The following is a 23860-nucleotide window of genomic DNA, read 5'->3' as shown; positions in this document are numbered from 1 at the left end:
TCTCCATCTTGGCATTTGTTATTCTAATCATTGAGCATGTTGATTGCCTACCTTTCTAATATGACTGTTGAGGTCCAAAAGAAGGAGCAAGATGGCTTAGCATGGAAAGGCACCTGTGCCATGCCCGAGGTCCTACGGTTGATCCATGAGACCATAATGACCAAGTTATTTCTCTAAAGGAGTGACTCGGGAAGTTCTCACTATCCCCAGCACCACTCCCAATTTAATATTCTCAGTCTTTCCATTTACTCCAAAGTGGATTAACATTATTAGTATTTCTAGTGAAATTCTATGTAGATAATTAGAAGTGTTTTGAAAAAGACATTTGCCTTTTCAGACAATAAAAACTGTATTTTCTTTATATGCCAACTTCAGAGGCTGGCCTAGATTGCCATGGTGATAGGGAACATGAAGTCTCTGCAGGGATTCCTTTACAGGAAATAATGTCACTAATTGAGGCATGGACTCCATATGTGTCAACCTGCGACAAATTTAATTCTTTACTCATGGGGTTGGAATCTAATGAATCATTAGTTTACTATAGAGAGAATGGGAGCAGCCCCTGCAGCAGCCTAAATAAACCTGTTAGAACAGGGGACACTTGGTTTCCAATGCTACACAGATAGGGCATCAGATAAAGTACAAGAGAGAGAGCTATATTAGAGACATACAGATGTTGAACAAACACAAGTAAAAGATAAAGGTAGGGAGTCTTTTCAGAATACATCAGGAGAGACTATCACAGCTTCTAGGCACAAAAACTTTCTTATCTGTTATAAGGCTGCAGAGATGGATCTGCACAAATGGCTCACCAAGTAAAACCACTTGCCCTGCAAGCATAAGGACTGGATTTCAGATCCCTAGCACCACATACAGGCTGGCAGGTGTAGTGGCCTCACTCCAATCCCAGAACATAGGAGGCAGAGCTAGGAGGTCCCTGGAGCAAGCTGGATAGCCCAAGTAGTCAACTCGGTGTGCTTTGGGTTCAGACTTTGCCTCAATAAGATGAGGAAGAGTCCCAGTATCAACCTATAGCCTCATCTACATATGAACACAATACATGTACCCTGACACACATGTGCACTTACACATGCAGACATACACATGCCCATATATACCATAAACATGCAAAAAGATGCAATGTATTTGTGGAGGTAAAGTTTCCATAAATGCATATAAATTATGTTTCCAAATATTTAAATGCTGACAGACCCTTCTCATACTGTTGGTTCTATAATCTGACCTAAGCATACACCTGAATCCATGGAACAAACCCTAACAATATATTCTTTTACACCACCTTTCTTTCTTATAAAAGTGATTTTGGAGTAGAATCCACTATAAAAACCATCTTGGACCAATGCTTCTTGCTTTTTTATTTCTTTGCTATAGACCTGTTGTAAGCATCTCTTTATGTTAGCTTTAACGTGAGTTTTTAACATATTTTCTTCATTGTAACCAAGCTAAACATGCTGAATTAACTAAATCATAAAGTAGTTGAAGAAAATGTCTTGGCTACCCAGAAAGTTTCTAGTAAGTCCTACTGCATACTCTTGACCTACTATAAATATAAGTCTCAGACTTGATTAGGAAAGAAGTGTAGAAATACAGTTAGGTGACTGAAGTAAGGGAACAAGATTAATGGGGCAACGCCTTAGGGAGATGCTTTCTGCCAACAGCACAAGTCCCCATCCCCGTTTTTCAAAGGGGAAAAGAGGTAACACATTTAAAGAAATTTTTTGTGACTAAAATGCAAGAAATCATATTTCACAAATACTAGCCCCACAAGTGAACAATAGGACATAAAATATGAAAGCTTTTGCCAGGGTTCTGAAGTTTGTATTAGTCCGTTCAATAGAAATCTTCACACCCACAACAACTGAGAATGAATCAGGTCTACTGTTTTTTTTATTAGTGTGACTATAATGAAAATGCTCAGTTTCATAGTTTGGGCAACAGCAAATTAACCCCATTCCCTTTGCCTAATGTTGTTCAGAGAAGCAAGTGTACTTAGTAAGGATCATAGTGGGGTACGGGGACACCAAATGTAGAAATGATAACTTGATAACAGCACTCTCTCTTTCTCAAAGGTGTGCTGGAATGGCCATTTTGGACAAAACTGGTTGTGGTGGCTATTGGCTTCACGGGAGGTCTCGTCTTCATGTATGTACAGTGTAAAGTCTACGTCCAACTGTGGCGCCGGCTGAAGGCCTACAACCGTGTGATCTTTGTGCAGAATTGCCCAGACACTGCCAACAAACTGGAGAAGAACTTCCCGTGTAATGTGAACACGGAAATCAAGGATGCTGTGGTTGTGCCTGTGCCACAGACAGGTTCAAATACACTGCCAACTGCAGAAGGAGCCCCACCTGAGGTTATACCAGTCTGATGGAACTAGAGGGGAACTTCTTCACAGAAGGATTTTTGCAGCCCCCAGCCACTACAAACAGAAGTGCTTCTGCTCTGGTGGCTTCTTTATCTTCTTCTTTTCCCTACTGTCTTGTTTGTCCTGACTTGGAGCAAAAAGGAAATGAGAAGAAAATAACAAATGACCAGGATCTCAAGAAGCAGAGCCGTCGGTGGGACCTGGAAAGGCAGAGTGTCTTGGGGAATGAGTTCATAAGGAATGGTTGGTACAAGCCAGTCGTCCAGAGTGATGGACATGTGATACTCCTTCAAGTAGTGCAGAGGAAATCCCTTAACAGACTTCAGTTGCAATGTATACTTCTTTGTAGGGTTCTGTAATGTTAGCCTTCTCCACTGGAAATGACACACACACACACACAAAACAAAAAATTTGGTCTTAAGCCTGAAATTGTGTGCATTATCCCTAAGTCACACCAGAAGCAAACTTGGAGGACTTGAGAGGGTTTTTTAATACTTTGACAGCTGATTTTTCTGGCTATTGTGAAGTCTGGTTATTTTGATAGATGCATGTTTTTAAATGGATGCAATACACATTTGATGATAGAAATGTTTAAAATTTTGTTTAAATGATGGAAGAAGAGATTTTCAGGGCATTGTGGAATTTAGCTAGTACTGTTTTTTGAACCACTATCATGCCATGTTTTTGTTTTTGTTTTTGTTTTTTTTTCTGGTCCCTCTTACACAGTGCTCAACAACAGATATATAACATGAGGTACAAATGCAACCACAGTTGTAAATTTTAAATCTCCTAGTGTGCCACATTAGGAAAAGTAAAAATAAATAGGTCAATTATTTTCATAATTTAGTTAACACTATATATACAAGTTATTTCATATCATCAATGAAAACAGTTATAAAATAGCTTTCATTATTTTCTTGAACCAAGTCTTCAAAATTCTGCATGTATTTATGGCACACCTCAATATGAATGAAGTGTGTCAGACAGGATTTAATTAAGAATATTGGTTAGCAGAGCCCTTGCATTAGAAACTACATCTGTTCCATTTATGTTGGTTATTTTAAAACAGCAGTTTAATCCATTATTCTGTTTTTCAGTTTCATTTAAAGGTTACAATTTACAAAGCACTAAACTCATCACATTAAGTATTCTGGCTTGATTTCAAGCAACTTTCAAAGGGGCAAAAAAAAACCCCAAAAGTATAGGAAGTCAGTAAAATGTGTAGCAATGTTATGAAGTCAACTTCTGTATAGAAGCTATAAAGTAATTATGATAGGGAAAAATTATTTTGCCACTAAATCAGGTTTGTTAAGGATTTTAAATCCACATGGAGGGTCAACGTGACATGGGTATCTTAATTAAGGATCTTAACCCCGTGTTTAAACCTGACAGTATTTCCCTCACTCAACATAAAAAGTAAAAATATTCAATACATTCCATGGTGAGAGAAAAGCTAGGTTGGCGGTTCAATAGCTGACTACTGTGCTCTACACAGACTCAAATAAACTGATATAAATGATAACTGCAACGAGCTGGGTAAATACTCACAAACAGTAGTTACCTGTCAAAAGAAAGATGACCACATTTTTTAAAGTGACTTTTGTTGTTGTTGTTGTTAGCTGTCATTATTTATTATCCTGACGAGGCAGAGATGGCCCTAAGAACCAAAGCATGGGCATCACGTTGCACACATCTGGGATCCATACCCATGAACTTTGTAATAATCAGTGTTTGTTCTTCGTGGGTGATAAAGGAAAAGGAAAGACAAAATGATCTTTCAATGAGAAGAGTATTTGTAGTGACTGACACTGGGTCCAAATCGTCCCACCCTTAGAAATAAAGACATAGCAAACAATGTCAATTGTGTGTGTGACCTGTATATTCATGTATATATGCAAGAGAAATGCTAAGGTCAAGTCAAGTCAAGCAACAAGAGGTTAAATTCTCATCTTTCTTAAAACCTGTAGGAGGGACATGGAGTAAATATGCACGGACAAAGCAATGGACATAACTAATCCGGACCAGGCCTTCAGCACAAACACCTGGAACTTTGTATTCACTTCCTGCAAAGTTTTCATTTTAAATATTTAAAGAGAATAGGAACAGCAAAGGAAGGATGGATGGATTGCCCGTGACTTCACACAAAGGGGTTAACCATCATTCAATTTTTCTGTATAGTTCCCCTTGCTCTTCCTATGATGATAATTTGTCGTCTACCAATACTGCACAAGAAGAGATAGATCTACCTCTTCTTGCAAGTGCAAACTAAAATTGATTTACCTTTTTACCACAGGAAGAAATGAGTTAAATACCTTAATTACCACAGAAAATACTGTTTACAACCAAGATGGATATTTGAGTAGCTTGTTTCATAGAGGAAGGCGGTTGGCTACAACTAATTTTCCAAGGTGGTGGATACCAGTACTAAAATAAACAGAATAAAAAGCAGAGACAAGCTTTGCTACATCAATAAGAAAAGATAGCACACGGTTTTAAAGTGACAGCTAAATGCTTCAAGTTAACTATGGTGAGCTTTGTTTTTAAATGAGTATATGATAGAATTCTGAACAGCGTATGTACCACTCAGTGATATTCTGATATCTTTTGATGCTTTAAAACCCACAAATTTTCCCCTCTAAATTATTACCTGAAATTACTATTTATGATTCAAACCATCTGCCCTAACTATTCATACATACAACAGTGGTGGTGGAGCTGGGCATAGTAGGTGCACACCTGTAGTCCCAAAACTGGAAGCTTAGGACTTCAGGGTTATCCTCTCCTACATAGTGAATCCCAAATAAAGGCTAGCCTAGGCTGCATGAGAGCTTTCTTCAAAAGTAAAACAAACAAACAAACAAAAAAGGTTTAAAACTCAATGAATAAGGCCAGTATTGAAAATATCTTTTCACATTGTGTGGTAATGGTGTTTTCCCTTAGTAACAATGAAAATGTTTGGCTTACTGCTCAAGGAGAAAAACCAGCTTGACAGAATGATATTATCTTCAAGTGTGTTTACCTGCTCTCATGTAAAAAAATAAAGTGAAATTGAAACAAAATTATCCCTGAGTTTAGATTGTTAAAAGTGGATTTTTATAAACACAACATAAAGCTGTGCTAAGAAACACCATAAACCAGCCTTCGAAAGTGCTTCCTATCAAGAGCTGACATTTTCACTAGGTGTAATTAGTCAATGAGAAATGAAGTAAATTAAAACATTTAAGGTAAAGCCTAGGGATGGAAGAGGTGCATTAGTGGTTAGACACTTTCTGCTCTCATAGAAGCTCCTGGTTGAGCTGTCAGCATACACATAACAGGGCACAACCACTCCAACTCCACCTCTTCTGGTCTCTGTGGTCTCTAGACGCGCGCACACACACACACACACACACACACACACACACACAGAGAGAGAGAGAGAGAGAGAGAGAGAGAGAGAGAGAGAGAGAGAGAGTGTAAAGTGACCCAAAACATGTATACTTAAGTATAAAACCCTACAAAAATGGAGAATAAAAATCCTGAGTCCCAGTTTCCCAGGGTATTACAATGCAGACAGTAGTCTTTCTCAGACTGTCCCAGGATCAAAACTTCACTTCGAGGAGCTGCTGCTGCTACTGGTGATGATATTCCACAAAAGAACCCTCATCCATACCTATAATTTCTCTTTTGTGAAGACGTGGGTAGCCTCCATTTGTTCTTCAACTAAAAAATGAGGTCATTAATACAATGACATCATCAAGAGAAATCACAAAGGTGGGGGTGGGAGGGAGAGAAGCTATTCATTCCATCTGTCAGATATAATTTATCTTGCCTTACCAATGGCCGTTTTGGAGCAAATACTAAGTGTAGAAGCTAAAACCTACCATCATTATTGTAACTGGTCCTTCCATCAGCCCAATGGTGCTATTTTACATAACAATACAACTAAAAGGAAGCTGTTCAGTTGGGCTGCAGTGTTTCCCCCATATCCAAAGAAAGCCCGTGTTGAAACTAGATATAACATTCAAACAAAGGAGAAAGTATTAACTGTGCATTTTTTTGAGATTGGGCATTTGTACATTTTTAGTTTTACCTAATTGTCTTTCATTAACAATTTACTGTTTGTGAGTAATGTGTGCTTAACAAACTAAGGAAACTAATTATCTGTGAAAGACTTTGTATATTAAACAAATGCTCCAAACCTTGCCTGTAGTTTCTCTGCTTTCTGTCTAATGTACTGGGACTCCTAGGGTTGTATTTACAGCACTAGAAACCCTTGAATTCTTCATTTAAGATTTGATAATGGTCTGTTTTTAACTAGAATCTGAACATACTTATGTTAAATCTATAGTGACCAATGTTGAGTTATTACTGGAAATTTGGGGGCCCCACCGACGCCATCACATGACTGGGGAAATTGAGAACCCCTTTCAGGGTTCTTAGTCTTATCAATAAGATAATTTGATATCAGACTCAGAAAGAAGCTCCAGGACAAGTTTATTAGACTTTAATCAACATGGCAGGCGAGCTGGAAATTACAGCAGCTACCAGGAGAGAATGAGGACGTTGGAGAGCCATGTAAAGTTAATGTTTAGCAATGGGTGTCAGCCATAACTGGAACAAGCAGCTGTGTGTCCGAGGGCTTCAGAGAAAATGTGATGAGAGGCCAAGGGTGAGAGAAAGCACGCTCAAGCTCAGAACCATATTGGGGAGTCGGAAGGGGGCGGGGAGCAGAACAAAACACAGCAAAACAACCCCTCCCCTTTTCTGAGAGATGGACTGACCTAACAAAGCTTCATGGTAACTCAATAGTAACTGCACCTGGGCCCAGCCTTCTAGGGGGAAAGTACATTATCTCATTAAAGGGATAAGTAATCCTCTCTCTCTTTAGCATCAGTTAAAGTGAACTGGCCTTTCTAAGGGTTTACCCAGCTGGTGGGCCAGCTCAACTGGATTAACTCTTATGTCTTGGGGAACTTGGCCAGGAGTAAATAACATTCTTTTGACCAAAAAGAAATAGATTTCCTTAGTGGGCCTCAAAAATAGTTAAAAGAAATAGTTAACAATAAAGCCCCAGAATGCACTTTTAAAAAGTGTAAGGAGTATGAGCAGTGGGTGAGTCTCACAGCCAGCTGCTCTACCACCCGCACTGCAAGGCCGTCAGGTCTGATGGGGCACAGCTCCTTCCTTGCCAAGCTCTCACTGTTTGCAGCCCAGGGAGGTTAGACTTCCAGGCTGGGAGAACTCTCTGTAGCTTTGTCAAAGAAAAGAACTTGAGGACAAGTCAACATGAATCACAGTCAACGCATTAAAAAGCTACAAAAAATTAAAAAATACAAAGAAGCACATCCACGCAAGGTGTGTCTGCTTTCTTAGGGTCGCCTCCAGTGTGTTTACAAGGAATATGCTTACATATTCATAGACACAGGTATCCCTGCAGGTTCCCAAGGTACACTGTCTAGAGAGGGATTTACAACAATCTCCGAGAACAGAGTTACAGAACGGGTTCTGCCTTGCGTAATTACATGAAAGATTTCAGGCAAGATCTGGGTCTCAGAGAAAACAATATGGAGTAGGGTGTGCTTGCCTGTGAAATGCAAACAGTGCAGCTAAAGAATACAGGAGAGCTGTTTAATATGACATCCAATAGCTGGCAGTGATGCAGTTACAAACCTTGAAAAAGTCATAAAATAATTATCTTTTAAAAATTAGGTATTTTCTTCATTTACATTTCCAATGCTATCCCAAAAGTCCCCCATGCCCTTCCCGCCCCACTCCCCTACCCACCCCCACTCCCACTTCTTGGCCCTGGCGTTCCCCAGTACTTAGGCATATAAAGTTTGCAAGACCAATGGGCCTCTCTTTCCACTGATGGCTGACTAGGCTTTCTTCTGATACATATGCAGCTAGAGACATGAGCTCCAGGGGGTACTTGTTAGTTCATATTGTTGTTCCACCTATAGGGTTGCAGATCCCTTTAGCTCCTTGGGTACTTTCTCTAACTCCTCCATTGGGGGCCCTGTGATCCATCCAAGAGCTGACTGAACATCCACTTCTGTGTTTGCTAGGCCCCGGCTTAGTCTCACAAGAGACAGCTATATCAGGGTCCTTTCAGCAAAATCTTGCTAGTGTATGCAATGGTGTCAGCGTTTGGAGGCTGATTATGGGCTGAATCCCTGGATATGGCAGTCTCTAGATGGTCCATCCTTTCATCTCAGCTCCAAACTTTGTCTCTGTAACTCCTTCCATGGGTGTTTTGTTCCCAATTCTAAGGAACAAAGTGTCCACACTTTGGTCTTTGTTCTTCTTGAATTTCATGTGTTTTACAAATTGTATCTTATATCTTGGGTATTCTAAGTTTCTGGGCTAATATCCACTTATCAGTGAGTACATATCATGTGAGTTAATTATCTTAAAGTTCGGAAAAGAACTTAATGGGAAAGCAGATCACCATGCATGACTTCCGTCACTTGGCACTCGGCAAAAGCCTTTTGACTGGTACTCTCCAACAATGATCTCTGCCTGGGAGTACTCGGGAAAGAGTCACTGAAGTGTGCTTCCTGAACTGATATTTGAAAGATGTATTTGTTACTTTTATGCTGCTGTAATCCAAATTCTTAACTGGGGGGAAAGTATATGCTTACTCAGTTTCAAAGGGACTTCTGTTTGTCACAGTTCCTGCAGCAACTTGGCAAGGACTTCTTGCCTGGTGACAGACATGACTAGATTCAGGGTAGGTAAAACCTTCAAAGACCTGTCCCTATTGACAGCCAGGCCCCACCTCAGAAATGCTCTACAGCTTTCAGAATACCACCAGAAGGTGGACACTGAGGGCTCATGGCATGAGCCTACGGGGACATTTAAAATTCAAAGCACAGTATTCTACCTTTGGCCACCCCAAAATGAGTTTAGTTAACCACCACCACAGTTCTTTAGTCTCCATGGTCCCTGAATAGTCCCAACAATGTTCAAAAGGCCAAACTTTTTTCTGAGAATCAAGCCAAATCTTGCCTGCCCCATCCTCCTCCGATATATGTTTCTATGACTATGATGTAGGCCATGCTGTGATACAGACAGAGAAGTCTCATCAGAACTGCACTAGGTTACTATTTAGACTCTCAGCTAAGTTCCCAGTATTGGATATTTGGCTATAATGAAAAGCAGACTAACACAATCTCTGTATTTTAAAAGCAATTTAAAGAGAATTCTTAAATAAAGACCATAAATCTATTTTAAAACTGCAAATACTTGAGTGAGTTCAATAGCAAATTCTTACATACAGATAATTACTAAATTTTATTTGTGTGCGTGCATATGCACACTTCCCATGGTGTGCAGGTGTACGTTCAAAGAAAATTTGTAGCATCCTTTCTCTTTAACCCATGGATTCTCGGACTCAAGCTTCAGTAGTCAGGCTTGGCTGCAAGCCCCCTCCTGCTAAGCCATCTCACCAGCCCACATATAAATGACTATGTGCCATGGTCACTGAGTAGAACATGAAGGTCTGAGGTATTTCAATGAGGGCTGACAGGCACTGGAGTCATTTCTTCATCCGTGTCACTTGATTCACTTGCTGGTTCCAGTTTCCCATCTGTAGTGGCTCCAGTTTGCCCTGATAGTTCTAATTCTCCTAAATCCTTTTCTATATTTAAAATATTTTTCTGTTTGCGCTTCTTAGGAACTGCATCATCAGCACAAAGTTTCCTCATTTTGATGTTTGGCAATTTCTTCAGATCAAAATCCCATTCCCTAGAAAAGATAAGTGCAGTGCTGAGGTTGGTAATGGCAAAGCCAGGACGGTCACTGTCAGCTCTGCCCGCTGCACAGGGCACCCTGTCAACAGACTTCACATGTATGAGAGCAAAGTATCAACATTAAGGAGGGGGTTTGCCACACCCCAAGCCTGAAGACTTGCCTCTTATTGCTACAGTAGTATTTATTTCCTCACAGAATCCTACACAATCTAAACTGGGGAAAAAAAAAAAAATCACAGGAAAACCGTAGGTTCTGTGTAGTTTACTTCCCCTAAATATTATCCTATACCAAGCTACATGGTCTCAAGACCCTCACAAGTTAGAATTATGTCATGACTAGCAAACCTCTAAAATAAATCAGAGGACATCCTTCTTACATACAGGCACACTGCAGCTGAATCATTAAGACAAAGCCATTTGCATTTCTGTCCCTAGTTGCATGACAATTCTGTTTTCAGTCATCTCATGTGAGGGGTCTGGAGACCATGTCAAGCAGGGGTCACCCCAGCAGAGCTAACATGCTATGCTCATCTTCTCACGGTTCTCAACTTCTTCAGAAGAAGCAGGAAAGCAACGAAGCATTTTGTTTCCATTATGCCTGGATTTAAATTTATCCAATTTCAATTCAGAACAGACTCCCCAACATGTTTTAGTGAAATCCACAAATATTAAAAGGTATTTTCTAATACACAGAATCTGTGCTTGAAAAATAAAAATCTGAGTTTCTACAGCTCAGTGGTCTCTATGGTTACCAGGGTAGAATCAGAGCTCTGGACCAAAGATTCTCAAGGACAAAACTCTCGCCCTGGCATTGGTTTCTATGTTACTTTATGGTTATGTTCCAGTTACTTTATCGTTAAGCAATACACATTAGCATCAGGGCAGAACAGAAACATCTCTAACATATTATATGGGATTTTTAAACCATTCTGAAAAGGAAAAAGAGCTTCACCAGAATCAGCCAAGTGCACAGTGGGTACTGCAGACAGACACATGCACACCAACAGGAAAGAGTGTCTCTGCTCTCTTTTTTACTAATGCCTACACTCGGGGAAGTTTCCGCATTGTGCATTTCACATATAACTTTGAAGAAACTCAGATACTCACCGGAAAGTCTGCAGAGTATTAGAGTCTAAAATGTCTGGGATCTCTGAGAAAGAAAAAAATTAATATCCATTAGGCATTTTCTTTCTAAATTTAGTTGTTAATAGTTTCCTTCTTATCTTACAACATGCAGCTAATGTTAATAAAAAGGAAAACAATTTAAATATAGGCATAAATGTGACCATGTCTATGTATGTCACATATGTGCACGTGCCTGCGGAGTCCAGAAGGTTGGTTCCCCTGAAGCTGGAGTTCCAGGCATTTTAAAACGACCTGAAATAGCAGTAAGTACTGCTGAGCCATCTCTCTAGTCCCAAAGAGAAACATCTTCAAAGCACTGCTATGATTAACACAAAAGCGACCCTTGGAAAGAACAGAGTTCAGTGTACAGGGATAACATAAGAATTCTGTTCACAGAATTGTGAAATAAGGCAACATATTCAAACAGCAAATATGGACATTTTTATTTTGTAGTGCTATGAAAGACAACTTTTAAGTACTTACGTTATGTCAAATCGGTAGAACTTACCAGACTTCAGATTATTTAGCATGAAAAAAAAAAATCATACTACTCAAAATATAAAAAAAAATAAAAAGAATTTTAATCATGAGGACCTAAAAAAAGTTCAATACAATTTAAATTACCTGTAACCTGCATGGGAACTCACAGAAATTGCCTTTGAGTCTGACAGACTTTGAAAGCAGTAATGGAATCTTTAAAAAACTGGGATTTTTAAACTTGGATTGAATGTATTTTTGCATTAGAAGATGGCCATTAGAGTTGAGAGGGCAGGAAGGCATATTTAAAGTGATGTGTTTGGGTGTCAGCAAAGAATGGAACTGCGGTCCTTAGTCTCAACTGTCAACTTGAAGAGCTCTAGCATCACCTGGGAGACAGGCATAGGAATGCTCTGGAGAATTATTTTGATCAGGTTAATTGATGTATGAAGACTCGTCCTTCATATTGGTGGCTCCTGGGCTGGGTTGCCTTGCTGTGTCACCCTGTGCCCCCCAACTCCCACCCTGCAATACAGAGAACTTAGCACTAGTAGCCATTGTGGATACAATGTAACACAGCTCCTACCGCTGTGATGTCACCACAACAGGCTTAAGCTCTGAGCCCAAACGAGCTCCTGCTCCCTTACGCAGCGTTATCATAGTGGTAGGAAAGACAAGAAGCACATCTTCTATTCACAGGCGGCAACTCTAAGTGAACATCCCAGGAGCAGAAGAGGCTCCCTGCCTGCAGTGGGTACAGTGTCAGCTGATTCTGAGTTAATTCTCCACGTTTTAAACCAGAGAAACAAATCCTCTGTTTTATTTAAGTGTTCTGAGACAGGACCTCAAACTGTCTGGAACTATGAAGACCAAGCTGCCAGGAACTCTTAGAGATCCACCCGCCTCTCCCCCCTCCAGGCTGGGATGAAGCCACCATTCGTGCCACCATGCCTGGCTTCTATTTCATTGTTAAATTGAGGAGTCCTCTTTATTATCTGGTGGGTTAGAGGGACCACGTGTAGATGGGTCTAGTTCTAAAAATGGGCTTTCCGTTGTTTTAGGTTAAGAAACACACTTTAACAGAGAAGAGGAAGTTTGGACACTTCGAGTATTATCCAGAGAAGTTCTTTTGACATCTCCTATGTTCATGCTCTTTATATTAACCTTGAATTTTAATTTTATTATTATATGTTTTACCTACTATTTTGATTTAACCTTTTGATTAACACCAAAGCCCACAGGGACCAGGCCAGCAACATGAATGAGGGCAGAGACAGGACAAACTTTAAATTTCTTCCCAGCTCTGCAAAGGACAGCTGCCACTGTACTACTGTAGACCCTGTACCAGCCAGGCCGTCTGCTTTCTCAAGCCACAAAGCTGCATGCCTCGGTGGAAATCATTATTTTCAAAAAATAGTGACAGTAAGATAGTCAAGTACTATCTGCAGGCTGTGAATTGTCACTGGTACCCTGTCCCGCTCAGTGACCTTCCGTGTAGCCAGTTAGTACTGTGCTGTCCTTACTCTGAGGAACTGTGGTCTGCTGAACAAGAGTTACAATGGTGGCAAGGAGGGACTCGGATGTGACTGCAGATGAACAGGAACAGCCCCATGGGGAGGGCAAACTGGGTGGGTGCTAGGAAGTGACTCGGTCACAGTAGATGGCTGTCAACTGTCACAAGGAAATGAAACTAATAGTATTCTATGCATGAAGAAAAAAGAAACTAAAAGAGCTAGGTAAATCGGTAAAATGAAACCCTGAAACTCACTATAAATCAGATACGGTTTTAAAAAGGCAAAGTGAATCTGAGAACACACACCAAAGCCATAGCCTTCGTACTGCTGCCGCTCCCGCTCCAGGGTCTGCTTGATGATGGCCTCCCGGGAATGGTGCCGCCTTCCCTGCCTGTCCTTGATGCTGTTCTGTAACTCAATCTGCTCCAGCTCACTGCTGAACCGATCCAAGTACCTGAAAAATACAAACAAGATCTGACTTACAATGCCTATAAATAAACGTGGGCTTGTATTACTTTATTTAAATGTAGTGCCCAGGTGTCCCTGTCCTTTGAATAGTGACATCTGCAAACCTTTCATTCCCTTAGCCTTCCTACTCCATCGCTTTCCTGAATAATCCAAGTGTTTGACTTCAGTGAACAAAACCGCAGCATGCTGCCTGCTGAACTGAGGACCTTACACTGAACTACCTACTTGATTTCGTCTTTAGAGCACACCATCTCACCCTTCCTCCCAAGTCCTCCAGCAATGTCATCCCCTTTCCCAGGCTGTGGTCTGAAAGCATGATGATCACATGTGCTTCCTAGAAAATGCCCCCAGAGCTTCCCTATGTCCTTTGATAGTCACCAAATGCTGTTCATAAGCCATTGTCCCTTACAGCACCTGTTACACTAGCCTCTGAGCTTGCTATTCCAGTCACAGGAAATGTCTGGTGGGGTTTTTCAGCTGATAGCTCCTTTCTCACCCCTAGGCCTTCTAGATACCATTCTCTCAGTATGAAGACTATTTCAAGCTATCTTACCTCAATGTGCTAACACCCAGAGGGGCCAGTGCAGACAACCCTTCTCCAGGATACATTTCCTAACCCCAGGAAACTAAAATGGGGCCAAGCTGGAATACAAATTTAAGTCTTTTGTTAAAAAAAAAAAAAAAAAAAAAAAAATCTGCTCGTATCCAAACCCAGAGGGAAGATCCACCCCTTAAGAACTAGGCTGGAATTCTTGCTTCTGATCCTTTTGTTCATAATATGCCCCGTACTTACCTTTCAACTAATTCACAGGCATCTTTCTTAGAATATCTCGTTTTTTTCATATCCAGATGACTATGAAACCACTGAAGTTTGTCACCTATGGAAAAGTACCAATGATCAACACTCTTTCACACTTACACATGAAATGAAGTAGCCTACAGTGAGCATTACTAAGCATGTTATACCTAAGAGAGGTGTAGGTACTGTGAAAAGAGAAAACCTGGACATGTCGGTAAAGCTGATGAGCAATAAACCTGACCCAAGAAAGACAGAGACAAAGGGGGAGGTAGAAAGGAAGGGGGAGAAAAGGGAAAGAGGAAAAGGAGGGAGCTTGTGCTACTGGCCAAGACTGAACATGTGTGCACCCATAGTATTAAGCAAGAACCCTCTCCTCTGTAATCCTTAAGCTGCAGGTTGCTGCAGGTGGCTTCTAGGCTGCTCCCAAAGGCCCACCCCTTAGCTGTTTGTTCTCTAGCACCGGGTACACTAGGAGATGATGGCCCTCTGAGAGGTGAAGCCTAGAGGCACTCTTATGTCACTGGGAAGTCCCCTTGAAGGGGTGTTGGGACTCGAGACCCTCCGCTGTGTTCTGTGGCCAGTATGAAGTAAGCAGCTCATTTTGCACACCCCCTTCTGCCAGTGCTTTCTGCACTGCTGTCAGTCCTAAAGCAACGTGGTCAGCTTCATGCACTGAAACCCCCAGAACTACATGCAAAGCAAACCTTTCTCCTCAGGTATGTGCTGTGGGAACCCAGCCATGCCCTTCATACCCTTGGCTGTCAGAAGACAGGATAAAGCCTGAGCCAGGCACAGTCAAGTGCGGGTGCACAGGAGTGACGTTTCTACAAAGCTAGCTGTATGGAGTACTAGTTGTCTACCTTGAAAGTCAGATGCTTTGCTCCACTCCATTTGTGTATGAATTATACCTCTTTTTTTTTTTTTTTTTAGTTAAGTCTGGTTAAAAAACATCTGATAGAAATAATAAAGAGGGAAAATGGTTTAGAGCAAAAATTTCACCATACTGTAGACAGAATTTGAAGCCCTCAGACCCACTTACCAATAAGGTTGAGACGCAAGGCCTTCTCAGTCTTCAATCTTGAACCAAAAGGTGCAGAGAAATTAGATATTTTCCAAAGCAGGGGCTTAGAAATCTGTCAAAAATATTGCAAAGAAAAACTTCCCAGAGAACTTTGACATTCTTTCACATGTAATACAAATAAATAAATAAACCATGACAGTTATCTTTCAAATCAGTAGGTCAAGCTGTCATCAAAATGCTATTTCTTGTTCCCTTCCCCCAGCCTTGAGCAGGCTGGCTCAGATCTGGTTTGCCACACTCACTAGCCCACCTAGGGTGGAGTCTTCTGACCTAGGTAAAGTCTATTGTCCTGCCACATCTGCAGTTTTCCTCCAAGAAGCCACTACCTGCTGAGAGAATGAACCTGTTCCCCTGACACAAAGCAGGGATCCTCACTAAACAAGAGATTGTGGCATGGTGAGGGATGGGATCCCCCATTTTATAAGTTCAAACTCTTAAGTAAACATTGGCCTTGATCAGAAAACCTTGTCTAGGGTCATTATTTCTTGTTATTTAAGCCTTTCTCACACAAAACCCCATCTTTCCTTTCAGGAACTCTGCAACCAGTGGCCGCAGGTGGCTACAGGTGGCACCTGACAAGTGGCCTGAAAGCAGAAAGAAGGACTGGGGTTACAATGTCTTCATGGGGCTCCACAGAAAACAGAGGGAGATGTTTCTCTGCACAGCAAGCAACATACAGCATTAATGCTAGCGCTACAAATGTTATCTTTTGAAGGCTGTTGATTGCAAGGGTGCAAAAAGGATACAGGCTAGATTGAGTCAGTATTGGCCCAGCACTGATATCAGCTATGTATGGGTTGACAGTGGAAAATAGGATTGGAAAATTCTAAACAGACATATGTCTACAGTCAAGAACTGCATCAGGCAGGAGGAGTAGAGCTTAAAAAAATAAAATAAAATAAAAATAAAAAAAATAGTAAAATATAAAAAAATGGAGGGCTAGATATACAAATGACATGAGAGAGAGAGAGAGATCAAGAGAGAAGGAAAATAGATTTCGGAGCTCTCGCAGGGACAGAGGGGAAATTGGGAGACAACCTGCTTTCTCTTTGGCCCCTACAGGAGACATCTTTAGTTCTGGTTACATCAAGTTCTCTACCCTCTTTGTATTGTCTGTGTTTAGAGCACCAATCTGTCCACGTGTCAATTCGTGTCTCTTTTTGTTTCGTTATCTGAATGACTGTTGTTCTATGTTTCATGTTGAAAAAAAAAAAGCTGAACCTTGATCTGCTGGCTGTCCATCTCTTGACTCAGTCTCAGTTTACACAGCAGAGGCTGATTCAAGTTGCTCCACACCTTAGGCGGGAGTCAAGCACTAACTGCTACTTACGGTTTTGGTCAGCTCTGTAAGCTCTCTCTTTGGCATTTTATACTGTGGTACAAGAACTAATGGAAAAATATTTATTAAAGCAAAAGAGGGAATGGAAACGAGGAACATAAACCTGATAAGTAGATGCTTAAAGGCGCTTTCCCCAGTGCAGGACACTAACGAGACTGACACTCTAACGAGACTGACACTCACCTTTCCTTCTTGTCTTGTTTGTGAGACTCTCTTGTAATCTGAGCTGCTTTTCTACTGTACGGATGGATGACTTTCTTTTCCCGTCCTACCATTTTTCCTTTTAGTCCTTTAGGCTAAAAGACAGGACACATTATTGTCAGATACGTGAAGCAACTATAGTTACAGAGATGTCACAATAGGAATCAGGCCACAGGCCAAACATTTTACTAACTCCAATGGTCTTTGTTTCCCCATGATCATAACAGAAATGATCTATTCCGTAATCTCCAATGGCAGTAGACCAACAGAAACCAATAGAGTCAACACCACTCAGTGACTCAGCCAAGCCAGCTTAAAATAGTTCTGAGAACAGAGGGAGAAGACTCTTTAGTTCTGGCTGGGAATGCTGGCTACAGTTAAGGTTGTCTCTAATGTTACAGAGAGCAGGTATTTCACTGTGGCCCAGGAAAAGAGTAGGGCAAAGGCACATGCAAGGTCAAAGTTGACCAAACTTTGCTGGTTCCAACCAACACCCCATAAACTATAAAGGCCACTTCAAAATCAGCACACCTAGAAGCAAACAAACCACTTCCCCACCCGAGCCTTACCAGTTAAAGCTTTCAGAATTCATTCCTCAAAGGCATTATATTTAAGGGGTTTCTTTTTGGTTTTTTGTTTTTGTTTTGTTGTGTTTTTTGCTATGTAATCCTGTATTTTGGCCTATCTATATTATTTAAAGAGTCAGAGTTGACTTTCTATAAGTGAAACCCAAAATAAAAATAGCTTAACCTAAATAGTTTTAGTCTCTTCTGGTTCACTTAAGGAGGCAGGCACGCCCGACCCTGTTAGCCCATAATCCCCCAGACAGTCTGCAAGGGCTTAAAACCTGCCCTCCACTCTAGCCCTGAGTGGAAAAGAAATCTCAGGAAAGTTGTCCTACCTTTGCCCAAGTTCTACTGACCAAAACCTAGTGTTACATAAAATAGATGGATATATATAATTTTTAATCTCTGAGAGGAAAAAAAAGACTATTAGGGAACAGGTGGTCCCTAATATTCACCTCTTCAATAGTCACTCCTCTAAAGGCCAAATAGCTCTTGGAGCTTTTTCAAACCTGTCAGTTACCTTTATTCAACCCATATAATCAGGCCTAGGTTGCTCTACTGTTAGACCCCTTTACAAAGAAGTCGCAAAATCTGTCTACAGTGTTAATCCAGTATAGAGTTTCTTTCCCTATTGAAAGAGATCAGCTTGGTTCTAAGCTTTAGCACAGAAAGCCATCTCTTCCAACTTTCTTCTCCAGCATTTCCTTCGCACAACTCCTTCTCCCCATTCTTACTGAAGATCACCAGTCCAGAATAAACCACACTGTAACTTGAGACTACACTTGTTATCTCTGTCTGTAATTCTTTCCTTCCCTTCTCCTTTGCTAAGACAACGCACAAAATAATTTCAAAAAACTCTCCAAGTAATTAAAATGTTCATTAATTCCTCTTTTAAAAAACTCTCCAAGTAATTAAAATGTTCATCAATTCCTCATTCACACAATTCTCTTAGACACTGGTCATTTTTGCATTAATCTGATGAGAAAAGGCACGTCTAAGTCTGAAACTCATCTGAAGTTAAGCTATGAATAAATTAAAAAAAAAAATCTTAAAGCCGTAAGAACACACGAACACACACACACACACACGGAGGATAGTGGGGCAAATGAAAAATGAGATTAAACATCAAAAATACACATGGTGGAAGGCGAAAACAGACTCTAGCAAATTGTTCTCCGATATCCACACGTACATAAAATCAATTATAAACATAAATTCGGATACTGTGAATGAGCTCTTTATACCGCTATACATAAACCGTTTAGAACACTCTTAACTACTGTCTTAAAATGCAAACAAAACAGCATTGTTGCCCGGTAGGAATGGGAGTTGTAGAGGCAGGACTAAGGTCAGAACAGAAGGGCTGCGGACCGATGCACCTCGTGGGTGGCTGTGACCCTGGGCAGGGGAGACCTGCACTTGTCCCAGGGCAGAGGTGGGTGGGTATTAGTTAAGGCCCTCAGGAAAATGAGAAACCGGGAGACGTGGACAATGCCACCCAGAGCGAGTTGAGAACGCGCTGGAGCACTCCGATCCAGGGGCAGCACCCGGGGCCCAGCACCGCCCCACGCAGCCACTCCGAGTCCCAGTTTCTCCCGGGTCCGAGCTTGTACTTCCCGGCCGCCCGACCAGAGCCTCCCGGAGAATCTAAGGGGCCGCCCACCATGGCGATGTCTTAGCCACCGAGGCCAGGCGATGTCCCGATGCGACAATTTCACAGAGGGCAGCCGCAGCCGCTCTTAAGTCCGCTTCTTCCCTAACACACGTGGGTCCTGGGGAAAACAGATAGGGGCGGACAGGAAGGGGAGGGGCTTGTGCTTTCTCTAAAGCGTCCCCAGAAACTGAGACGTAGTGTATTTCTGCCCGCCTTGCTTTACAGCCCGGGAGCCACACAGTGGCCGGGAGAGTAGAGAGAGTCGAACTCAGAGAACAGAAGTCTGTCTTCTGTTTCTGACTGAAAGACCGGCCTTGAGTATCGGCCAGAAGGCAGCTCTCCAGGGGCGAGCAACTTGTTAAGAGATAGCATTACCTCACCTGGAGGTGCCCATCTCCCAGAATGGTGTAAATTCAGCCTTCGCTTTTCCTTTGATTTTCTCTACCATTTTCTTGCTATACATAAAGCCTGTCTTTCCAGCCTTGTTGTTCTGTTTTTGAACAGCATGGTAAAATTTGATAGAAAGTCTTACGTAATAATTATTAATCAAATGCCTAGTACATGTCACACATTGAAGGTACTTTGACATATTTCCCTACTTTCTTTTTTGTATAATTTCTATCTGTAGTGGGATATAAAGAAGTTAGTATTTCAAATACTATTATAATATAAATTATACCATAGACTAAGTGGATTTAACATACACAAGAAAGGGGAGGAGATGAAGGAGGAGAAGGAGCAGGAGGAGAAGGAAAGGGAGAAGAGGAGGCGTATGGGGGAGTGTTAGGAGAGGGATATGGGAGAAAGGGCAGGCAAGGAAGAGGATGACAATGAATGGATTCCTTGGACCCTATCAGACAACTCTGAAATAAAACTAGAATCCAACAGCAAGAGAAACTACAGGACTTAAAACAAATACTTGGACACGTAACGGTACAATTTTAAATGTACAGTGGGTCACTGAAGAAATCAAGGAGAAAATTCTTAGAAACAAATGAAAATCATAGGCACTCTAGGAGCTAGCTAAAGCAGCCTAACAGGAAAGTGAGCATTTCCAATAAAACAAAATGAGAGTTCCCAGTAAAGTAATAATTCATCGTAAGGTTCTAGAAAAATAGGAAGTCACTCCCAAACCCAAACGCTGGATAAATAAATAAATCGATCAATCGATCGCGATTAAAGCGGGACCTAATGAAATAGAGACCAAAAAACCCTCAATACATAGGAATAGCCAAAGCAGTCGTTTTCGTTAAAGGATAACTGTTAGTATTTTGTCTAAGCTCCACCACACAGTTATCTGGCAACAACCAGGTAGGTTCTGCCCCCCAGTTACCTGGTGTGGTCCCTCAGGGGAAGGGCTGTGGGCACACGGAGGCATCCCCTTCCCCATACCTTACTACACCTCCACAGAATATATCCCCCCTTTATCTTTTTATAAACACATCAACAACAAGACTGAAAAACCCCTAGCCAAACTAGCAAAAGAAATCCCAAATTAATAAAAGTAAAGGTGAAAGCAGGAATTGTAACAACAGACTCCAGTGAAATTCAGATAATCTATAGAATACTTGGAAAATTTTATTTCACAATGCTAATAAACATCAAGGTATTTGATGTACTTCTAAACGTGTATGACACACCAAGATCCCTGAAAATATAATACACTAAATGTGTTCATTACATGTAAAAGATTAAAAGCAATAATTAAAAGTCTCACCCAAAGAAAAGTATAGAATCAGATGGACTCATGGCTGAATTCTACCAAACTTTTTGGGTTTTTTTGGTTTTTTGTTTTTATACAGGGTTTCTTTGACAGGGTTTCTCTGTGTAGCCCTGGCTGTCCTGGAACTCATTCTGTAGACCAGGCTGGCCTTGAACTCAAGAGATCTGCCTGCCTCTGCCTCTCAAGTGCTGGGATTAAAGGTGTGTGCCACCACTGCCCAGCCCAAAATTTTAAGAAAGTCCCGATACTAACACTTCTTAAATCATTTCTCAAAGTAGAAAATGAAGGAGTACCTAGTTTATTCTATGAAAGCAGTATTATCTTGAATAAACTCAGATAAAGATATAGCAGTTACAAACTAATTTTCCTGATGAACAAAGCGCAAAAAAATTGTGAAGAAAATAATTGCAAACCAAATACAATTAAAATACATTAAATAATTTAAATGTATTCAAAATATATAGCATTTTCAAAAATACATTATCATACACCTAACCAATTACGCAAATCAATGAATATAATACGCTATACAAATAAACTAAAAGACAGAAATAATATTGCTGGATTGTAGACTGAGGTTTTGCAGCTGAGGTGACTATTTAACATAACAAAGCAGACCTAACCTTCAGGGTTCTCCCAGAATTCCTCAGTCCCTACCGTTTCAGGGTATGGCTGACATACCTCACTCTCTACCCTGAAATTTCCAGCCCAGGGACTAGGCTGTTCTTTCTCCAGAAGTTCTTCCCTATATAATCCAGACATTTTAATTTCTCCCACCCACTGTCTCCTCTCTCCCTCCCCCCTCCCCTCATCATCTTCTTTCTCCCTACATGCACATATTCTTTCTTTCTTTCTCTTCCCCTTCTCCTCTGTTTCTGACCCCATGAAGACTTCCCTGGCTTCACTTCTTCAGCCAGTGAACCCACCCAAAAGATGCTTCCCAATAAACCTTCCTCTATGCACTTTAATTTGCCTTGAATTGGCTCATTTCATGGGTGGAGAAAAACCTAGCAAATATGATCGCCAAAAAAGGCATTTAGCAAAGTTCAATGATAAAGTTGATAAAATGAATGATAACAATTCAATGGCAAAAATTATTTTTAAAAGTCTCTAGGACATTATAGTAAAAGTCATAGAGATATTAGGAATAGATTCAACATAACTCAAAATGATAAAGGATATATATACAATAAACATATTGGAAACTCTTTAGTATGGGGAAGGGGGATTAAGAGCATTTTCTCTAACATCTGGAACAAGACAAGGATGCTATTCTCTAGAACTAGATAAGGATGACGCTTGGTGGCACTTTTTCAGTAGAGTACTTGAAGTCTTAACTAGAGCCACAAGACAAGAAGGTACAAACTGTATTTTTAAAAGTAAAGAAAAAGTCAAATTATCTGTATTGACAGATTATATTATCTATAGCTAAAAGATCTTATAAACTCTATCAGAAAACTCTTAGATCTAGTAAACATTTTCAGTAAATTTGCAGGATACAAAACTGACATATAAAAAAGTCAAAGGCCTGCACATCTATCAATAATCAACTCACTGGGAAAAACTTAGGAAAGTATTCTATTCATAATAGCTTCCAAAAATATAAAGTACGCCAGGAGTGGTGGTGCATGCCTTTAATCCTAGCACTTGGGAGGCAGAGGCAGACGGATTTCTGAGTTCGAGGCCAGCGTGGTCTTCAGAGTGAGTTCCAGGACAGCCAAGGCTACACAGAGAAAGCATGTCTCAAAAAACCAAAAACCAAACAAACAAACAAAAATAAATAAACAAATAAATATAGTACTTTGGAACATCCTTAACCAAGGAAGTGAAAGATCTATACATTGGCAGAGAAAGAGAGAGAGAGAGAGAGAGAGAGAGAGAGAGAGAGAGAAAGGAAGAAAGAAAGAAAGAAAGAAAGGAAGGAAAAAAGGAAGGAAGGAAGAAAGAAAGAAAGAAAGAAAGAAAGAAAGAAAGAAAGAAAGAAAGAAAGGAAGGAAAAAAGGAAGGAAGGAAGAAAGAAAGAAAGAAAGAAAGAAAGAAAGAAAGAAAGAAAGAAAGAAAGAAAGATAAAGAGGGAAAAAACAAAAGAAAGAAAAAGAAAGAAACCAAACAAGAGAGACATGGAAAGACTTTACATACTTCTATGTTGACAGAAACATAGCACAGAACTTGTGGTATAGCAATACTACTGGGAAAGAGCATGATACCTAATCCCAAATTACATCACAATGTTGTTGCGATAAAGACACACAACAAAGACAGAAATGTCGATCAGTGAAGCCCCTCAGAGGACCCAGGAATTGCCTTACACAGCTATGGCCATGTGAGTTTTGATGAAGTTGGTAGGATGGAGAAAAGACAGATTTCAACAATGGAAATGATTACAAAGTGCTTACATCTTCACAAAAACGCGACCAAGTCTGAATCTTTCACTTTGTAATGTGGTATGAAAATCAATTCAAAGGGAGCCAAAGACCTTAATTTAAAACCTGATATGCCAAAACCTCTGGACGAAAACATAGGAAACACATTTCATGATACAGGCATAGGTAGAAAACGTCTGATCTGGACTTCAGTAGGTCTTGAAGTAGACTTCAGTAGTGGTACCAAGAATTAGTAAATAGGACTCTATGAAGTTTAAGTTTCTGCACTATAACAAAAGCCAGCAGCAGACTGAACAGTCAGTCAGCTTACAGGATGTGAGAATAATCTGCTGGCTTTGCTTCAGACAGGGAAGTTAATTGTATCTTGACAGCTAGTGATGACTTGCATATTCAGCTGTGGTTAGGCCATG

General features: G+C 40.7%; 2 protein-coding genes across 5 annotated transcripts in view; one reads left to right on the top strand and one right to left on the bottom strand.

The window, feature by feature from the left end:
• The window catches only part of Marchf1 (membrane associated ring-CH-type finger 1), a 481764-nt gene extending 475986 nt beyond the window's left edge, over positions 1-5778 (top strand). For all 3 annotated transcript variants that reach the window (XM_029480932.2, XM_029480927.2, XM_085843942.1), the window contains one exon: positions 2091-5778. In XM_029480932.2, the coding sequence (XP_029336792.1) occupies positions 2091-2389 (299 nt within the window). In that variant the 3' untranslated portion in view covers positions 2390-5778. The remainder of the gene's footprint in view (positions 1-2090) is intronic.
• Positions 5779-9642: 3864 nt separating this feature from the next.
• Positions 9643-19480, bottom strand: Tma16 (translation machinery associated 16 homolog). Of its 2 annotated transcripts, XM_021170043.2 has the most exons (7): positions 19353-19480; positions 17106-17218; positions 15542-15579; positions 14497-14581; positions 13541-13689; positions 11227-11269; positions 9643-10114 (listed from the first exon to the last, which is right to left on the bottom strand). In XM_021170043.2, exons 1-7 carry the CDS (start codon positions 19353-19355, stop codon positions 9880-9882), a joined length of 666 nt encoding a protein of 221 aa, XP_021025702.1. In that variant the 5' UTR covers positions 19356-19480; the 3' UTR covers positions 9643-9879. The 2 variants fall into 2 exon arrangements, with proteins under 2 accessions (XP_021025702.1, XP_029336770.1); XM_029480910.2 differs by lacking the exon at positions 19353-19480 and having other exon boundaries at positions 15542-15635; positions 17106-17202.
• Positions 19481-23860: the final 4380 nt, after the last annotated feature.

The sequence above is a fragment of the Mus caroli genome, unplaced genomic scaffold (assembly GCF_978045245.1).
Source record: "Mus caroli unplaced genomic scaffold, Mus_caroli_1 scaffold_10, whole genome shotgun sequence".
NCBI lineage: Eukaryota > Metazoa > Chordata > Mammalia > Rodentia > Muridae > Mus > Mus caroli.
Note: the sequence above shows the minus strand (reverse complement) of the source record. Positions and strands in the feature narration are given on the sequence as shown.